The sequence below is a fragment of the Betta splendens genome, chromosome 10 (genome assembly GCF_900634795.4).
Source record: "Betta splendens chromosome 10, fBetSpl5.4, whole genome shotgun sequence".
NCBI lineage: Eukaryota > Metazoa > Chordata > Actinopteri > Anabantiformes > Osphronemidae > Betta > Betta splendens.
The window spans coordinates 11,663,219-11,682,074 of NC_040890.2; the positions used below are offsets into that span (position 1 = coordinate 11,663,219).

The 18,856-nt window shown below is 43.3% G+C and overlaps 6 protein-coding genes across 24 annotated transcripts in view; all 6 read left to right on the plus strand.

The window, feature by feature from the left end:
- Window positions 1–18,856, plus strand: part of LOC114864326 (protocadherin gamma-A11-like) — a 265,898-nt gene that overhangs the window by 137,476 nt on the left and 109,566 nt on the right. The window contains exon 1 of one of the 19 annotated variants that reach the window (XM_029165090.3): window positions 16,068–18,557. The exons of the other annotated variants lie outside the window; for them this stretch is intronic. Coding sequence (XP_029020923.1) covers window positions 16,068–18,557 — 2,490 coding nt within the window. Of the gene's footprint in view, window positions 1–16,067; window positions 18,558–18,856 lie in introns of those variants that run through there. 19 annotated transcript variants of the gene reach the window in all.
- LOC114864936 (protocadherin beta-4-like) lies at window positions 143–2,781 on the plus strand. Its single transcript, XM_029165951.3, has one exon. The coding sequence runs from the start codon at window positions 289–291 to the stop codon at window positions 2,764–2,766; it is 2,478 nt and encodes an 825-aa protein (XP_029021784.1). The 5' UTR covers window positions 143–288; the 3' UTR covers window positions 2,767–2,781.
- Window positions 3,510–6,116, plus strand: LOC114864354 (protocadherin beta-4-like). Its single transcript, XM_055512235.1, has one exon. The coding sequence runs from the start codon at window positions 3,660–3,662 to the stop codon at window positions 6,102–6,104; it is 2,445 nt and encodes an 814-aa protein (XP_055368210.1). The 5' UTR covers window positions 3,510–3,659; the 3' UTR covers window positions 6,105–6,116.
- On the plus strand, window positions 6,649–9,701 carry LOC114864351 (protocadherin gamma-A11-like). Its single transcript, XM_029165187.3, has one exon. The coding sequence runs from the start codon at window positions 6,654–6,656 to the stop codon at window positions 9,111–9,113; it is 2,460 nt and encodes an 819-aa protein (XP_029021020.1). The 5' UTR covers window positions 6,649–6,653; the 3' UTR covers window positions 9,114–9,701.
- LOC114864376 (protocadherin beta-16-like) overlaps window positions 9,750–18,856 on the plus strand; it is a 50,445-nt gene continuing 41,338 nt past the window's right edge. The window contains exon 1 of the mRNA XM_041072706.2: window positions 9,750–12,573. Within this exon, the coding sequence (XP_040928640.2) occupies window positions 10,141–12,573 (2,433 nt within the window). The 5' untranslated portion in view covers window positions 9,750–10,140. The remainder of the gene's footprint in view (window positions 12,574–18,856) is intronic.
- On the plus strand, window positions 12,660–15,535 carry LOC114864356 (protocadherin beta-11-like). The gene has a single exon (XM_029165192.3). The coding sequence runs from the start codon at window positions 13,085–13,087 to the stop codon at window positions 15,518–15,520; it is 2,436 nt and encodes an 811-aa protein (XP_029021025.1). The 5' UTR covers window positions 12,660–13,084; the 3' UTR covers window positions 15,521–15,535.

Below are 18,856 nucleotides of genomic sequence, written 5' to 3' on the forward strand. Positions count from 1 at the left end.
CAATTTTACAATTGCGCAATGCCGTATTATTTCTAAATTTAGTTATTTGTGAGGTCCCTACTGACTTTGGACTCTAAGGGACGCTGTTGGTCAATGCAACATTGTGTCTCTAACCACACTGTCCCCTCCCTTTCTGCCGTGTGATGAAAAACATAGCAAATTCATGACGGCGGACATTCAAGCTTAAACCTACTCGTTTCAGTAACTTGGTTTTTCAGAAGGTTGATTTAAACTATCATATCTCTACTGGGACATTCAGTACCTTTTCTAATAGCTAGATCGAGTCGAATGAGAGGACATATTCGTTGTTTTTCTTTCCCTATGGCTTGTGGAATATCGTGCTGCGCTCACTGCGGGAAATGGTGCTTTAGTCGCCGACAGCTTTGGCAGCTTCTGTTCTTGCTTTTTTATTTCATGATGGCGAACGGACACATCAGATATTCAATACCAGAGGAGATGAAGAAAGGCTCCCTAATCGGTAACGTAGCACAGGACCTTGGCTTGGATGTGAAAAGGCTTCGTTCTGGTCGGGCCCGTATCGTGACTGGAGACAACATGCATTACACCGAGCTGAAGACAGACAAAGGGATTCTGGTCGTGAACGAGAAAATAGACCGAGAGCAGCTTTGCGGCGACGTGACGCCGTGCAGTTTCAGCTTTGAGGTGCTTTTAGAAAATCCCATGGAGCTTCATCAAATTACGGTAGAAATAACAGACGTTAACGATCATTCGCCAGTTTTTAATAAAGATAATATCCATTTCGAAATCAGTGAAATTGCTAACACGGGCTCTCGTTTTCCACTGACTAGTGCAGAAGATCTCGATGTAGGTGTTAATGGACTTAAAGAATATTTTCTAACAGAAAATGATCATTTTGTTTTAAAGCAAACCTCCAATGTCGATGGAAACAAATATGCAGAGATGGTTCTTCAGAAACCATTAGACAGGGAGACAAACCCCACTCTGTCTCTGAAGCTAATAGCAGTAGATGGCGGAACTCCACAGAGATCTGGTACAGTAAATATAGAAATCACTGTTTTAGACGCTAACGATAATGCCCCTGTATTTAATCAGTCTGTGTATAAAGCCACAGTTATGGAAAACGCTCCCAGAGACACTTATGTTATTACTGTTAACGCCAGTGACGCAGATTTCGGTTCCAATGGTGTAGTATCGTACTCGTTTTCAGATGTCAGCAGTGGTCTCAAAAACGTGTTCACTATAAATGAACACAGTGGAGTCATTTTAATAACAGGCTCACTAGATTATGAAAAGGACAAAAAATACGAGCTTAGACTTGAGGCAAAAGATCAAGGAGGACTGACTGATTCCAGTAAGGTCGTAATTGAAGTTAGTGATGTGAATGACAACGCCCCTCTCATAAGCGTCATGTCATTCACTAGTCCAGTGTCAGAAGATTCTCCACCTGGAACAACTATTGGAATTATTAATATTAAAGATCTGGATTCTGGAGACAATGGTCAGGTAACGTGCAAAGTAGAACAAAATGCCCCGTTTAAAATGAAGTCAAATTTAAGGAACTACTACACTTTAGTAACAGATACGCAGTTAGACAGAGAAAGTGTTTCAGAGTATAACATCACTATTGTTGCGACAGATGCAGGAAATCCTCCTCTCTCAGCAAAGAAAACCTTTAACCTCAAGGTTTCTGATGTGAACGATAACGCTCCTCTGTTTTCACAAAGCGTTTACAGTGCGTTTATTGGAGAAAATAACTCCCCAGGATTCTCAGTTTTGACCCTAAAAGCTAAAGACCCTGATGAGAACCTGAATGCCCGTATATCTTATATTCTGGAGAGCAGTAATGTGGGAGGATCTGCCCTTTCTGAATATGTCTCTGTAAATGCTGAAAGTGGAGTAGTTCACGCCATGCGCTCCTTTGACTATGAAACCATGAAACAGCTGGTTTTCATTATCAAAGCTCAGGATGGAGGTTCTCCTCCACTCAGCAGTAACGTGACGGTGAAAATCCTGATCCAGGACCAGAACGACAACCCTCCTCAGGTTCTGTACCCAGTCCAGACTGGGGGCTCTATGGTGGCTGAGATGGTGCCTCGTTCAGCAGATGTGGGCTATCTGGTGACTAAAGTGGTGGCTGTGGATGTGGACTCTGGACAGAACGCCTGGCTCTCCTATAAACTGCAGAAAGCCACAGACAGGGCGCTGTTTGAAGTGGGCTTACAGAATGGAGAAATCAGAACCATCCGCCAAGTGACTGATAAAGACGCAGTCAAGCAGAGGCTGAGTGTTATAGTGGAGGACAACGGGCAGCCCTCTCGTTCAGCTACAGTCATTGTTAACGTGGCGGTGGCGGACAGCTTCCCTGAAGTGCTGTCGGAGTTCACGGACTTTACACACGACAAGGAGTACAATGACAACCTGACTTTTTACTTAGTGCTGGCTCTGGCTGTGGTTTCCTTCCTGTTCATCACGTGTTTAGTGGTCATCATATCAGTCAAAGTGTACAGGTGGAGACAGTCTCGCATCCTGTATCACTCCAACCTGCCTGTGATTCCATATTATCCACCACGTTACTCAGACACTTTGGGGACAGGGACTCTCCAACACGTGTACAACTACGAGGTGTGCAGGACCACTGACTCCAGAAAGAGTGACTGTAAGTTCGGCAGAGCCGGTAGTCAGAACGTGCTGATCATGGAGCCCGGTTCAACGGGGACGATGCAGAGGATGCAGAGTGAAAAGAGCATCCTGGACGAACCAGACTCTCCTGTAGAGGTTGGTTAAATTATACTGTTTTCGTCTTTGTTTCGCTCTACACTCATTTTCAGCACCACGGACAGCGTAGTGCTTACTTTAAGTTCGTGGATTCTTGGACTTCAGAACGTCAAATAGTCACAAGTCTCTTTGCATCTCATTTACAGTTAATTATTTTTGCACCAATTGATTTGTTTTATTAAGTCGTTATTCTGACATACAACCTAACTCATTGCTATATTGTTTTTTTATCTTACTAGACCTAATGCAGCACAGGGTATTTGGTCAGCTAAAGGTCAAATAAACGTAAGCAAACTTTTTAAAAACACAGTTTTAATAAATTCATATATATATCAATCTGCTCTTCTCAGTGTTTAAATTTATCAATCAGTAGCACTTTCTCTTTCCTGCTTTCCAAACTCTAATTCAGTCTTCATAATATCTAGGTTATGATTTATATTTTAGACCTCTTTTGTGCTTTTGTTTTTGCTACTTTTATTTTTTCTAGCTAAAGAGCCTTGATAAAAGCATACCTGGATCCATAGTGGATTTGTTTTATTTTGTTTTGTTTTCATCATGTTCATAGGCATTATATATTTTTTTTTTCCTTTTGCATCGTAGTGATATTCCTAAAAATTGTTATTTTTTATGTGTCTACTTATTTTAGACTCTAAGGGACGCTGTTGGTCAATGCAACATTATGTCTTTAACAACACTGTCTCCTCCTTTCCTGCCGTGTGATGAGAGGCATAGCAGAGTTTTGTCGGCAGACATTCGAGCATGAACGTGTTCGTTTCAGTAACGTAGTTCTTCAGATAGTTGATTTAAAGCAGTACATCATTTGCCTTTATTGGAGATTTAGTTCACTTCTAAAAGCGTGATTGAATCGACATAGAGGAAATCTTCGTTGTTTTTCTTTCCCTATGGCTTGTGGAATATCGTCTTGCGCTCACTGCGGGAAATGGTGCTTTGGTCGCCGACAGCTTTGGCAGCTTCTGTTCTTGCTTTTTTATTTCATGATGGCGAACGGACACATCCGATATTCCATACCGGAGGAGATGAAGAAAGGCTCCCTAATCGGTAACGTAGCACAGGACCTTGGCTTGGATGTGAAAAGGCTTCGTTCTGGTCGGGCCCGTATCGTGACTGGAGACAACATGCATTACACCGAGCTGAAGACAGACAAAGGGATTCTGGTCGTGAACGAGAAAATAGACCGAGAGCAGCTTTGCGGCGACGTGACGCCGTGCAGTTTCAGCTTTGAGGTGCTTTTAGAAAATCCCATGGAGCTTCATCAAATTACGGTAGAAATAACAGACGTTAACGATCATTCGCCAGTTTTTAATAAAGATAATATCCATTTTGAAATCAGTGAGTCAGCTAACATTGGATCTCGTTTTCCATTGACTAGTGCAGAAGATCTCGATGTTGGTGTTAATGGACTTAAAGAATATTTCTTAACAGAAAATGATCATTTTGATTTAAAGCAAAACTCAAATGCCGATGGAAAGAAATTTGCAGAGATGGTTCTTCAGAAACCATTAGACAGGGAGACAAACCCCACTCTGTCTCTGAAGCTAATAGCAGTAGATGGCGGAACTCCACAGAGATCTGGTACAGTAAATATAGAAATCACTGTTTTAGACGCTAACGATAATGCGCCTGTATTTAATCAGTCTGTTTATAAAGCCACAGTTATGGAAAACGCTCCCAGAGACACTTATGTTATTACTGTTAACGCCAGTGACGCAGATTTCGGTTCCAATGGTGTAGTATCGTACTCGTTTTCAGATGTCAGCAGTGGTCTCAAAAACGTGTTCACTATAAATGAACACAGTGGAGTCATTTTAATAACAGGCTCACTAGATTATGAAAAGGACAAAAAATACGAGCTTAGACTTGAGGCAAAAGATCAAGGAGGACTGACTGATTCCAGTAAAGTCGTAATCGAAGTGAGTGATGTGAATGACAACGCCCCTCTCATAAGCGTCATGTCATTCACTAGTCCAGTATCAGAAGATTCTCCACCTGGAACAACTATTGGAATTATTAATATTAAAGATCTGGATTCTGGAGACAACGGTCACGTAACATGCAAAGTAGAACAAAATGCCCCGTTTAAAACGAAGTCAAATTTAAGGAACTACTACACTTTAGTAACAGATACACTGTTAGACAGAGAAAGTGTTTCAGAGTATAACATCACTATTGTTGCGACAGATGCAGGAAATCCTCCTCTCTCAGCAAAGAAAACCTTTAACCTCAAGGTTTCTGATGTGAACGATAACGCTCCTCTGTTTTCACAAAGCGTTTACAGTGCGTTTATTGGAGAGAATAACTCTCCAGGAGTCTCAGTTTTGACCCTAAAAGCTAAAGACCCTGATGAGAACCAGAATGCCCGTATATCTTATATTCTTGAGAACAGTAATGTGGGAGGATCTGCCGTTTCTGAATATGTCTCTGTAAATGCTGAAAGTGGAGTAGTTCACGCCATGCGCTCCTTTGACTATGAAAACATGAAACAGCTGGTTTTCATTATCAAAGCTCAGGATGGAGGTTCTCCTCCACTCAGTAGTAATGTGACGGTGAAAATCCTGATCCAGGACCAGAACGACAACCCTCCTCAGGTTCTGTACCCAGTCCAGACTGGGGGCTCTATGGTGGCTGAGATGGTGCCTCGTTCAGCAGATGTGGGCTATCTGGTGACTAAAGTGGTGGCTGTGGATGTGGACTCTGGACAGAACGCCTGGCTCTCCTATAAACTGCAGAAAGCCACAGACAGGGCGCTGTTTGAAGTGGGCTTACAGAATGGAGAAATCAGAACCATCCGCCAAGTGACTGATAAAGACGCAGTCAAGCAGAGGCTGAGTGTTATAGTGGAGGACAACGGGCAGCCCTCTCGTTCAGCTACAGTCATTGTTAACGTGGCGGTGGCGGACAGCTTCCCTGAAGTGCTGTCGGAGTTCACGGACTTTACACACGACAAGGAGTACAATGACAACCTGACTTTTTACTTAGTGCTGGCTCTGGCTGTGGTTTCCTTCCTGTTCATCACGTGTTTAGTGGTCATCATATCAGTCAAAGTGTACAGGTGGAGACAGTCTCGCATCCTGTATCACTCCAACCTGCCTGTGATTCCATATTATCCACCACGTTACTCAGACACTTTGGGGACAGGGACTCTCCAACACGTGTACAACTACGAGGTGTGCAGGACCACTGACTCCAGAAAGAGTGACTGTAAGTTCGGCAGAGCCGGTAGTCAGAACGTGCTGATCATGGAGCCCGGTTCAACGGGGACGATGCAGAGGATGCAGAGTGAAAAGAGCATCCTGGACGAACCAGACTCTCCTCTAGAGGTTGGTTAAACATTATTATGTCATTTACATTTACACAGCGTTTAAAAGTGAAATACATGGCAGTATTCCCACAATTATAGACATAATCTACTATAACTCTAACCACCATTCCTTGTATTAAGCTTTAGATTATTTGTATAACCATATACTTGTATACCCAATGATAAAATTGCAAAAAAAGAAGCAAATTTCCAAATACCACCTTTAAACTTAAAAGCTGTTTTTTAACGTTATCCTGGTGATTTCTACAAAGGATAGTTTTAGTTTGTGGGTTGTAAAGTCTTTTCATATGGCAAAGTCTTTTGTTTTTATGTTCATCGTTTAGACTCTAAGAGACGCTGTTGGTCAATTTTAGATTTTTTGTGCTGCGTCGTCATTCAGTCCATCCTCCTGCTTTCGACAGAGTGAAGCTTCATTCTTCTAAGCTGGGGTTTCAGGCGGACATAGTATCATTGGATAGCTGGTAAACGTTTCTAAATGTGAATACGCCACTGTGTCGGAACATTTTTTGTCACATGAACTGGATTAGGTGATTTTTCACCGTTTTGATTTTCTATAATGATGCATGGAAAGTCCCCCATCTACGTGTCTCTGGGATCGCGCTTGTTTTATGGATCTCGACGGCAAGTAGGACTACTTATGCTGCTGCTTTATGTGGTCGACATAGTGGGTGGACAGATTCGGTATTCTGTGCCAGAAGAAATGAAAAAAGGCTCTGTTATCGGCAACGTAGCACAAGATCTCGGTTTGGATCTTAGGCGGCTGCGCTCTGGTCGGGCCCGTATCGTCACCGGAGAGAACGGTCAGTACACCGAGCTGAAGACAGACAAAGGGATTCTGGTCGTGAATAACAGAATCGACCGAGAGCAGCTCTGTGGAGACATAACGCCGTGCAGCTTCAGCTTTGAGGTCATCTTAGAAAACCCCATGGAGTTGCACAGAGTAACGGTTGAGGTATTAGACATTAATGATCACGCCCCCGTCTTCTCAGATAAAGATAAACCGATCCGTTTCGAAATAAGTGAATCAGCTACTGTAGGTGTGCAATTCCCTCTGCAGAGTGCGGAGGATCCCGATGTGGGTCAAAACGCATTACAAGACTATATTTTATCACCAAACGATAATTTTATATTGAGGCAACATACGAATCCAGACGGAAGTAAATATGTCGAAATGGTGCTCCAGAAACCTTTAGACAGGGAGAGAAACCCCAGCTTTTCTTTGTCATTAATCGCAGTGGACGGAGGAACACCGAAGAGATCTGGCACAGTTCAAATAGACGTTACGGTGTTAGATGTAAATGACAACGCTCCCGTGTTCAACCAGTCAGTCTACAAAACATCAGTGACAGAAAACACAGCGAAAGGCACCAGCGTGATAACTGTAAACGCCACAGATGCTGACAGTGGTTTAAATGGACTCATTGTCTACAGTTTGTCTAAAATGAAAGGTAGTGCGTCGGATATATTTTGTATTGATGAACATACTGGCCTAATTTCCGTTTCTGGTCAAATAGACTATGAGAAAGATAAGAAATATGAGGTGAGGGTGGAGGCAAAAGATCAGGGAGGTCTAACCGGAACCAGTAAAGTGGTTTTTGAGGTTATTGATGTCAATGACAATCCTCCACTTATTAATATTATGTCATTCTCTAGTCCGGTATCTGAGAACTCACCTCCTGGCACAACTGTGGCTATTTTGAACATAAAAGATGCAGATTCTGAGAACAATGGGCAAATAAAGTGTTCCTTAAATGAAAAAGCTCTATTTAAAATAGAATCGTCTATAACAAACTATTACAATTTAGTCTCTGATCAGCATTTCGATAGAGAATCTGTCCCAGAATATAACATAACTATAACAGCTACTGATTTTGGTTCTCCGGCTCTTTCCAGCTCAACCATATTGCATCTTAAAATTTCTGACGTGAATGACAACGCACCATTGTTTGACAAAAAAAGTTACTTTGCTCAAATCACGGAAAATAATTCACCAGGACTTTCTGTGTTTAGCGTAAATGCGCAGGACGCTGACTGGAACCAAAACGCGAAAGTGTCATATTTTTTAGAGGACACTCTGGTCAATGGTAGTCCAGTTTCTAGCTATGTGTCTTTAAACTCTGAGACTGGAGTTGTTAGCGCGGTTCGCTCCTTTGACTACGAGCAGATCAAAGACTTCCAGTTCCGCGTCAAAGCTCAGGATGGAGGTTCTCCTCCACTCAGCAGTAACGTGACGGTGAAAATCCTGATCCAGGACCAGAACGACAACCCTCCTCAGGTTCTGTACCCAGTCCAGACTGGGGGCTCTATGGTGGCTGAGATGGTGCCTCGTTCAGCAGATGTGGGCTATCTGGTGACTAAAGTGGTGGCTGTGGATGTGGACTCTGGACAGAACGCCTGGCTCTCCTATAAACTGCAGAAAGCCACAGACAGGGCGCTGTTTGAAGTGGGCTTACAGAATGGAGAAATCAGAACCATCCGCCAAGTGACTGATAAAGACGCAGTCAAGCAGAGGCTGAGTGTTATAGTGGAGGACAACGGGCAGCCCTCTCGTTCAGCTACAGTCATTGTTAACGTGGCGGTGGCGGACAGCTTCCCTGAAGTGCTGTCGGAGTTCACGGACTTTACACACGACAAGGAGTACAATGACAACCTGACTTTTTACTTAGTTCTGGCTCTGGCTGTGGTTTCCTTCCTGTTCATCACGTGTTTAGTGGTCATCATATCAGTCAAAGTGTACAGGTGGAGACAGTCTCGCATCCTGTATCACTCCAACCTGCCTGTGATTCCATATTATCCACCACGTTACTCAGACACTTTGGGGACAGGGACTCTCCAACACGTGTACAACTACGAGGTGTGCAGGACCACTGACTCCAGAAAGAGTGACTGTAAGTTCGGCAGAGCCGGTAGTCAGAACGTGCTGATCATGGAGCCCGGTTCAACGGGGACGATGCAGAGGATGCAGAGTGAAAAGAGCATCCTGGACGAACCAGACTCTCCTCTAGAGGTCAGTTGAGATTCATTTTATTGTATATTTAAATTCTTGGTCAATTTTTCTATTTGATTTTTCCGCTATAAACAGCTGAATGGCATGCATTCACTTTCAGAACCATGGACAGCACTAATTTAGTGCATTCGGACAAATGGGATATTTGCAATAGCACGTTTTGCGAACTTGTGCTTAATAGTCATAACGCATTTGTGTTTTAATTAATAGGACACGATGGACAAATTTGTAATAGGAGTCTTCTTTACCATAGCATTTGCATATTCATTTCACCTGCAAATCGAATCTAAAGTCACACCTCCATTCCATGGCATTTGTTCTCAACCTACTGTACCTAATCCCACCTTTACATTCTATTCTTTTCTGCAAGTAAAACAGCTATTTGTTTTATTTTAGTTATTCGAAAGTGCAAATCAAATATATTTGCTTCTTCTATTAAACATGATTTTATGTTACAACTTTTATTGTAATTGTTCAAAGTCAAGCTCTCCTTCAAATTATGCATTTAAAAATGAGTTTGTAGTCAAGACACACTAACTAGGTAATTATTTTGTTGGTTGTTCGTACAACTTTGTTTGTATTAAATTTTTGTACTTATTCTGTGGTTCATTGCAACGTGATTACAAGTGCAGTCTGAAGCTTATGGTTGTACTTAAATACGGCCTAAATGCTTAGTTGTGTGTTTTGATTTAGCGGCAATGAGGATATTTTATATGTCTATATGAGTTTATTGTCAGTATTCTGTTGCTGTACGTCGTTGTTCCAGTCTTTGGTTTTAGTGATTAGTTTCTTTGATTTGTCTGTAAGGGACGCTGTTGGTCAAAAAACGAACGCTAGCAGTGTTTTAGGCGGTGCCTTGTTCATTCTGCATCGCTGAGGTGGCTCTCCTGTAGATTACAGAGTGAAATGAGGACAGACAGGCGGCTTTAATTTTTCCCCCTTTCGCGAGAAAAGGAACCTTTATTACAGCCCAGCGTTGATCTAAACTCCTAATTTTGGTCTTCTAACTTTCGTTTGCATTTTACAAACGTTTATCATGGGTTTTCGAGAATGTATCGGGAGTCTAAGATGGCGTTTGTTTCGCAAACTGACGCAGCGAAGCCTGCTATTTTTGCTTTTTCTCAGCCACACTGCCAGTGCTCAGATCCGCTATTCCATACCGGAAGAAATGAAGAAAGGATCTCTCATCGGCAATGTGGCGTTGGACCTAGGGATAGATATACAAAGGCTGCGTTCGGGTCGGGCCCGGATCGTGACGGGAGACAACAATCAGTACACCGAGCTGAAGACGGACAAAGGGATTCTAGTAGTGAACGAGAGAATAGACCGAGAGCAGCTTTGTGGAGATTTTACACCGTGCAGCTTCAACTTTGATTTGATTTTGGAAAACCCAATGGAGCTCCATCATGTAACAGTCGAGGTGCTAGATATAAATGACAACTCGCCTTCCTTTTCTCAGCACGACATGAAACTGACCATTGGAGAATCAGCCGCACCGGGAGCGCGTTTCGTTTTGCCCACAGCCAACGATCCCGATGTCGGAGTCAATGGGCTTCAGGATTATCATTTGTCTGCAAATGAAAACTTTATTTTACGAAAACATTCAAATGCTGACGGAGGGAAATATGCGGAGATGACGCTTGAGAAACAATTAGATAGAGAGCGCAGTCCAAGTCTGACCCTGAAGCTGATCGCGGTGGACGGTGGGACGCCACAAAAATCTGGAACAGTAAATATTGATATCACTGTTTTGGATGTTAACGACAATTCTCCTGTTTTCAATCAGTCAGTCTACAAGGCCTCTGTAGTGGAAAATGCAACGAAGGGTTCTTATATTACGACGGTCAGTGCAACTGATGCAGATAGCGGATCACACGGTTTGATTCTTTATTCTATTTCTAAAATGCAGGGCAGTATTGACAGCATATTTGAAATAAACAAGACAACGGGTGTAATATTTCTTTCAGGGGAAGTCGATTTTGAAAAAGCAAAGAAATACGAAATTCGTATTGAAGCAACAGACCAAGGCGCTCTGACAGACTCGAGTAAAGTAATAGTTGACGTTATTGATGTAAATGATAATCCACCTGTTATTAATGTGATGTCATTCACCAGTCCTATGTCAGAAGACTCTCCCCCTGGTACAACTATCGGCATTATAAACGTTAAAGATCTGGACTCCGGAGATAACGGACACGTTACTTGTAGAATAGAGCAAAATGCTCCATTTAAGATTAAGTCAAATTTAAGGAACTACTATACGTTGGTAACTGATTCAGTGCTAGATCGAGAACGTGTTTCAGAGTATAACATCACTATTATTGCGACAGATGCAGGAAATCCTCCTCTGTCAACAAAGAAGACTTTTAACCTCAAAGTCTCTGACGTGAATGATAACGCTCCTCTGTTTTCACAAAGCGTTTACAGTGCGTTTATTGGAGAGAATAACTCTCCAGGAGTCTCAGTTTTGACCCTAAAAGCTAAAGACCCTGATGAGAACCAGAATGCCCGTATATCTTATATTCTTGAGAACAGTAATGTGGGAGGATCTGCCGTTTCTGAATATGTCTCTGTAAATGCTGAAAGTGGAGTAGTTCACGCCGTGCGCTCCTTTGACTATGAAAACATGAAACAGCTGGTTTTCATTATCAAAGCTCAGGATGGAGGTTCTCCTCCACTCAGTAGCAACGTGACTGTGAAAATCCTGATCCAGGACCAGAACGACAACCCTCCTCAGGTTCTGTACCCAGTCCAGACTGGGGGCTCTATGGTGGCTGAGATGGTGCCTCGTTCAGCAGATGTGGGCTATCTGGTGACTAAAGTGGTGGCTGTGGATGTGGACTCTGGACAGAACGCCTGGCTCTCCTATAAACTGCAGAAAGCCACAGACAGGGCGCTGTTTGAAGTGGGCTTACAGAATGGAGAAATCAGAACCATCCGCCAAGTGACTGATAAAGACGCAGTCAAGCAGAGGCTGAGTGTTATAGTGGAGGACAACGGGCAGCCCTCTCGTTCAGCTACAGTCATTGTTAACGTGGCGGTGGCGGACAGCTTCCCTGAAGTGCTGTCGGAGTTCACGGACTTTACACACGACAAGGAGTACAATGACAACCTGACTTTTTACTTAGTGCTGGCTCTGGCTGTAGTTTCCTTCCTGTTCATCACGTGTTTAGTGGTCATCATATCAGTCAAAGTGTACAGGTGGAGACAGTCTCGCATCCTGTATCACTCCAACCTGCCTGTGATTCCATATTATCCACCACGTTACTCAGACACTTTGGGGACAGGGACTCTCCAACACGTGTACAACTACGAGGTGTGCAGGACCACTGACTCCAGAAAGAGTGACTGTAAGTTCGGCAGAGCCGGTAGTCAGAACGTGCTGATCATGGAGCCCGGTTCAACAGGGACGATGCAGAGGATGCAGAGTGAAAAGAGCATCCTGGACGAACCAGACTCTCCTCTAGAGGTGAGCATTAGTATTTAATATTCCTATTTCTGAAGTTATCACCCTTCAACACTTCAGCCATTTTCTAGAGGCACAATGATAATTGTACATCCTTTCTCTCTCAAGGTACAGAACCATTCCATCCTATTTCTTTGTTGTTTTTCGTTTTTAAAGTATTAGTGAAAGAAGAAGCAATATGAGCATTGTTTGTTTTATAGATTGTAATTCATGACGTTACCTTCAAGTGACGCTTTTATTCATCATTTTGAATGTTCACGTTTTCGACTCTAAGTGACGCTGTTGATCAAGGATTTAATTTCTCTGCCGGGAGCCTCCCTGTTGTGTCGTGTGTGCTGCATCGTAACACCACATACTGTAGAAGCTGGCTTAGGGGAACCAACACACGTATGAAAAAGCAAAAGGGATTTTCCGCTATATTTTTTTTCTTCATACTGTTGGATTAAACGATGGCACCTTTTTAAATTCATATTTCCGGATTTGGACTCTTGATTTTCCTCCGTTGCTTTTCGACATGGCATCTCATCTGCTGTTCTGCAAAGGGCGTTTGTCTTTCATTTCCCAGCGGGTAATCGTTATATTGTTGCTTTGCTTTTTCAACATCGCAACTGCTCAGATCCGCTACTCTATACCGGAGGAGATGAAGAAAGGCTCTCTAATCGGTAATTTAGCACAGGATCTTGGTTTGGATTTAAAGAGGCTCCGTTCCGGCCGAGCCCGTATTGTGACGGGAGACAACGTCCAGTACACCGAGCTGAGGACAGACAAAGGGACCCTTGTCGTGAATGAGAGGATAGATCGAGAGCAGCTTTGTGGAGACGTAACACCGTGTAGTTTCAGCTTTGAAATAATACTAGAGAATCCAATGGAGCTGCACCATGTGACGATCGAAGTGTTGGACGTCAATGATCACACCCCAATATTTAAAAAGAAAGAAATTATGCTAGACATTAGTGAGTCCGCAAACCTCGGAGCGAAATTTGTGCTGGACAGCGCCGAGGACCCAGATGTTGGTGTGAACGGTTTGCAAAATTATGCTTTAAGCTCAAACGACAATTTCGTTTTGAAGCAGCATGTAAATCCAGATGGGAGTAAGTACGCAGAGATGGTGCTTCAAAGGCAGCTAGACAGAGAGAGCGCCCCGCAGCTATCGCTAAAGCTCATAGCAGTAGATGGTGGGAATCCGCCGAGATCTGGTACCGTAAACATAGAAATAACAGTGTTAGATGTAAATGACAACGCTCCTGTTTTCAACCAGACTGTTTATAAGGCCACAGTCATAGAAAACGCTATTAAAGGCACCAACATTGTTACTGTCAATGCTACAGACGCAGACAGTGGGTCGAACGGTTACATCACATATTCAATTTCAAACGTAAAGAGCAATGTGGCTGATTTGTTGTCCATAGATCAAGAGACTGGAGTGTTATCTGTTTCCGGTCCAATAGACTTTGAAAAAGATAAAAAATACGAGCTCAGGATCGATGCAAAGGATCAGGGAGGTTTAACAGATTCAAGTAAAGTGGTAATTGAAGTAATCGATGTAAATGATAACGCACCGGCTATAAGCGTCATGTCTTTCACCAGTCCGGTTTCAGAGGACTCTCCTCCGGGCACAACTGTTGGGATTATAAATGTTAAAGACCTTGATTCCGGCGATAACGGACAAGTGACGTGTAAAATCGACAGCAATGCCCCGTTTAAGATAAAGTCTAATTTAAGAAATTACTATACGTTGGTAACAGATAATATGTTAGATCGAGAAAGTGTTTCAGACTATAACATCACTGTTGTTGCGACAGACGCGGGGATTCCACCACTTTCAACAAAAAGAACATTTAACCTAAAGATTTCTGATGTGAATGATAACGCTCCAGTTTTTTCACAAACACTTTACAGTGCGAATATTGTAGAAAATAACTCTCCAGGCGTTTCTCTCCTCGTTGTTCGTGCAAAAGATCCCGATGAGAACCAAAACGCCCGAATATCTTACATTCTGGAGGATTCCGATTTTGACGGGTCTCCTGTTTCTCGCTGTGTGTCAGTTAATGCGGAAAGCGGAGCGATACACGCACTGCGTTCATTTGATTTCGAGCAAATTAAACAGCTGATATTTACCGTCAAAGCTCAGGATGGAGGTTCTCCTCCACTCAGCAGTAACGTGACGGTGAAAATCCTGATCCAGGACCAGAACGACAACCCTCCTCAGGTTCTGTACCCAGTCCAGACTGGGGGCTCTATGGTGGCTGAGATGGTGCCTCGTTCAGCAGATGTGGGCTATCTGGTGACTAAAGTGGTGGCTGTGGATGTGGACTCTGGACAGAACGCCTGGCTCTCCTATAAACTGCAGAAAGCCACAGACAGGGCGCTGTTTGAAGTGGGCTTACAGAATGGAGAAATCAGAACCATCCGCCAAGTGACTGATAAAGACGCAGTCAAGCAGAGGCTGAGTGTTATAGTGGAGGACAACGGGCAGCCCTCTCGTTCAGCTACAGTCATTGTTAACGTGGCGGTGGCGGACAGCTTCCCTGAAGTGCTGTCGGAGTTCACGGACTTTACACACGACAAGGAGTACAATGACAACCTGACTTTTTACTTAGTGCTGGCTCTGGCTGTGGTTTCCTTCCTGTTCATCACGTGTTTAGTGGTCATCATATCAGTCAAAGTGTACAGGTGGAGACAGTCTCGCATCCTGTATCACTCCAACCTGCCTGTGATTCCATATTATCCACCACGTTACTCAGACACTTTGGGGACAGGGACTCTCCAACACGTGTACAACTACGAGGTGTGCAGGACCACTGACTCCAGAAAGAGTGACTGTAAGTTCGGCAGAGCCGGTAGTCAGAACGTGCTGATCATGGAGCCCGGTTCAACGGGGACGATGCAGAGGATGCAGAGTGAAAAGAGCATCCTGGACGAACCAGACTCTCCTCTTGAGGTTAGTTGACTTACATCATATTAACCACTTGTGCAGACTTCGTTTTCCCATCCCCATATTTTAATTAATAATCTGTTGGTCATTCTACATCAAATATTGTTCTTTGAGTAGGTTTAATTCGCTCTTAATGGCATTTACTGTTTCTGCGTCCCCCATTCTTTTTGCTTTCAGTACCATGGAAAGCGACATTCTAAATCATTACTTACTCTGGTCTCCTTTTACTTGCTGTTAATAATTGATCTTGTTTACTTCTACCACATCAGGACATGTTATTGCTCCTTTGTGTTCTTTTCTGCTACCGTTTAAACCGTTTCAAAAAAAAAATCCATAGTAACTATTTGATACATGAATGTTCCCAGAGCGATGTTTGCAAGTTTCAGACTCTAAGCGACGCTGTTGGTCAGCAAAACGATTTTAGTGTTCTCAGCCAACCTCTTCTTCTCTTTATATCCTACTGAGCATGACATCAGACGCACTGTTTTTCATATAGAGAACGGAGCGTGAACAGGCGATTGCGTATCTATTTTTCACCTGGATATACAAGGAGTACTGTTTTATGTGGACTATAGAACAACGTTTGTTTCATTCAAGTAAGGAAACACTGAAGCGTATTTTTTCCACTATGGCATCCAGATTCCAGCTCTCCACCAGGAATGTGAAATGGCGATGTTGTCTTTCAGGATTTCTCATTCTACTTACATTAGTGGTTGAGCCAGTGTCTGGTCAGATTCGGTATTCTATTCCAGAAGAGATGAAAAGAGGCTCTGTAATTGGGAACATCGCACAAGACCTCGGTTTGGATGTGAAAAGGCTCCATTCTGGCCATGCCCGCATCGTCAGTGGGGGGAATATTGAGTACACCGAGCTGAAGGCAGACAAAGGCACGCTAGTCGTGAAGGAGAGAATAGACCGAGAGCAGCTTTGTGGTGATGTGACCCCGTGTAGCTTTAGCTTTGAAATTATTTTAGAAAATCCAATCGAGTTACACCGTGTCACTGTCGAAATATTAGATATAAATGACAACGCTCCTTTCTTTCCAGTCGGCGACATCCATTTTGAAATGAGCGAATCTGCTACAATCGGGGCGAAATTTCCCATTGAAAGCGCGGTTGATCCTGACGTTGGGCCAAACGCGCTACAGAATTATGTTCTAGGTTCAAATGCTTATTTTACTCTAAAGCAACATGCAAATCCAGACGGTAGTAAATACGCTGAGCTGCTGCTCCAGAAGCCATTAGACAGAGAGGAACACCCCACCGTTCTCCTGAAAGTTTTAGCCGTAGATGGTGGGAACCCACAGAGATCCGGTACAGTAAATATAAACGTTTCTGTTTTAGACGCAAACGATAATGCTCCAATTTTCAATCAGTCAATTTACAGGACCGCTGTTGTTGAGAATGCGGCTAAAGGTACGTACATAACAACAATAAACGCTACCGACGCAGACATTGGAACGAACGGAGAAATAGTTTTTAGCTTTTCAAAAATAAAAGGCGTTAAGGTTGAGACGTTCAGTATAAATGAAAACACAGGCGTGGTTTCTGTTGCAGGACCCATTGACTTTGAGAAGGAGAAAAAGTACGAGCTCAGGCTGGAGGCAAGGGACCGAGGTGGTTTGACTGGGACCAGCAAATTAATCATTGATGTTAGTGACGTCAATGATAACGCACCCGTCATAAATATTATGTCATTTTCGAGTACTGTATCAGAAGATGCACCTCTCGGTACAACAATAGCTGTCATCAATGTCAAAGACGCTGATTCAGAGAAGAATGGGCAGATAACATGTACAACAGACAAAAGTCTGCCATTTAAAACCCAGTCGTCGTTAACAAATTACTATAATTTGATAACAAATCAGCTTTTTGATAGGGAATCTACTCCTGAATTTGCTATTAAAATACTGGCCATTGACTCGGGTTCACCTGCGCTTTCTAGCTCCGTCATGTTGCAACTCAAAATTACTGATGTTAACGACAATGTGCCGCTGTTTGACAAAAGCTCATATTCTGCTCACGTCTTTGAGAACAATTCACCTGGAATGTCTATTACATTTGTCAGCGCGAAAGACTCTGACTGGAATCAGAACGCAAAAATCTCTTATTTTCTGGAGGACACACAAATCACCGGTTCTCCTGTATCAAACTATCTGTCTATCAACTCTGAAACTGGGGTCATCAGCGCCATTCGCTCTTTTGATTATGAACAAATTAAGGAACTACAGCTAACTGTCAAAGCTCAGGATGGAGGTTCTCCTCCACTCAGCAGTAACGTGACGGTGAAAATCCTGATCCAGGACCAGAACGACAACCCTCCTCAGGTTCTGTACCCAGTCCAGACTGGGGGCTCTATGGTGGCTGAGATGGTGCCTCGTTCAGCAGATGTGGGCTATCTGGTGACTAAAGTGGTGGCTGTGGATGTGGACTCTGGACAGAACGCCTGGCTCTCCTATAAACTGCAGAAAGCCACAGACAGGGCGCTGTTTGAAGTGGGCTTACAGAATGGAGAAATCAGAACCATCCGCCAAGTGACTGATAAAGACGCAGTCAAGCAGAGGCTGAGTGTTATAGTGGAGGACAACGGGCAGCCCTCTCGTTCAGCTACAGTCATTGTTAACGTGGCGGTGGCGGACAGCTTCCCTGAAGTGCTGTCGGAGTTCACGGACTTTACACACGACAAGGAGTACAATGACAACCTGACTTTTTACTTAGTGCTGGCTCTGGCTGTAGTTTCCTTCCTGTTCATCACGTGTTTAGTGGTCATCATATCAGTCAAAGTGTACAGGTGGAGACAGTCTCGCATCCTGTATCACTCCAACCTGCCTGTGATTCCATATTATCCACCACGTTACTCAGACACTTTGGGGACAGGGACTCTCCAACACGTGTACAACTACGAGGTGTGCAGGACCACTGACTCCAGAAAGAGTGACACTAAATATATGCAACCGATGAGTCAAAGCTTAGTTAGCGTGGATGATGTTGGAACCGATGCGCAGAAGGTGGACAAATCAGTGCACGGCAGCTGTTCTCAAATGTCAACTTTGGTAAGTGAAAAGTTTACAAAAACATTCTTTTATAATTTAAAGTTGCATAAAAAATGCATACAACTTTCTGTAGCGCACTAGCGTCGCTGTCCGTGGTGCTTAAACAATCTGTAGGTCAAATAAAGTAGGCCAAGTAAACTTCCTCGATATACAGTAGAGGGAGATCAACAATAGCCGGCTTAGTAAACTGTTAACATGATTTTTATCAAATCATACAAAGCCATGAGATGATTTTATGATTCTTTCGTACTAGCATGAACAATTAACATACAATTTATTCAACAATTAATTGTGTTTCA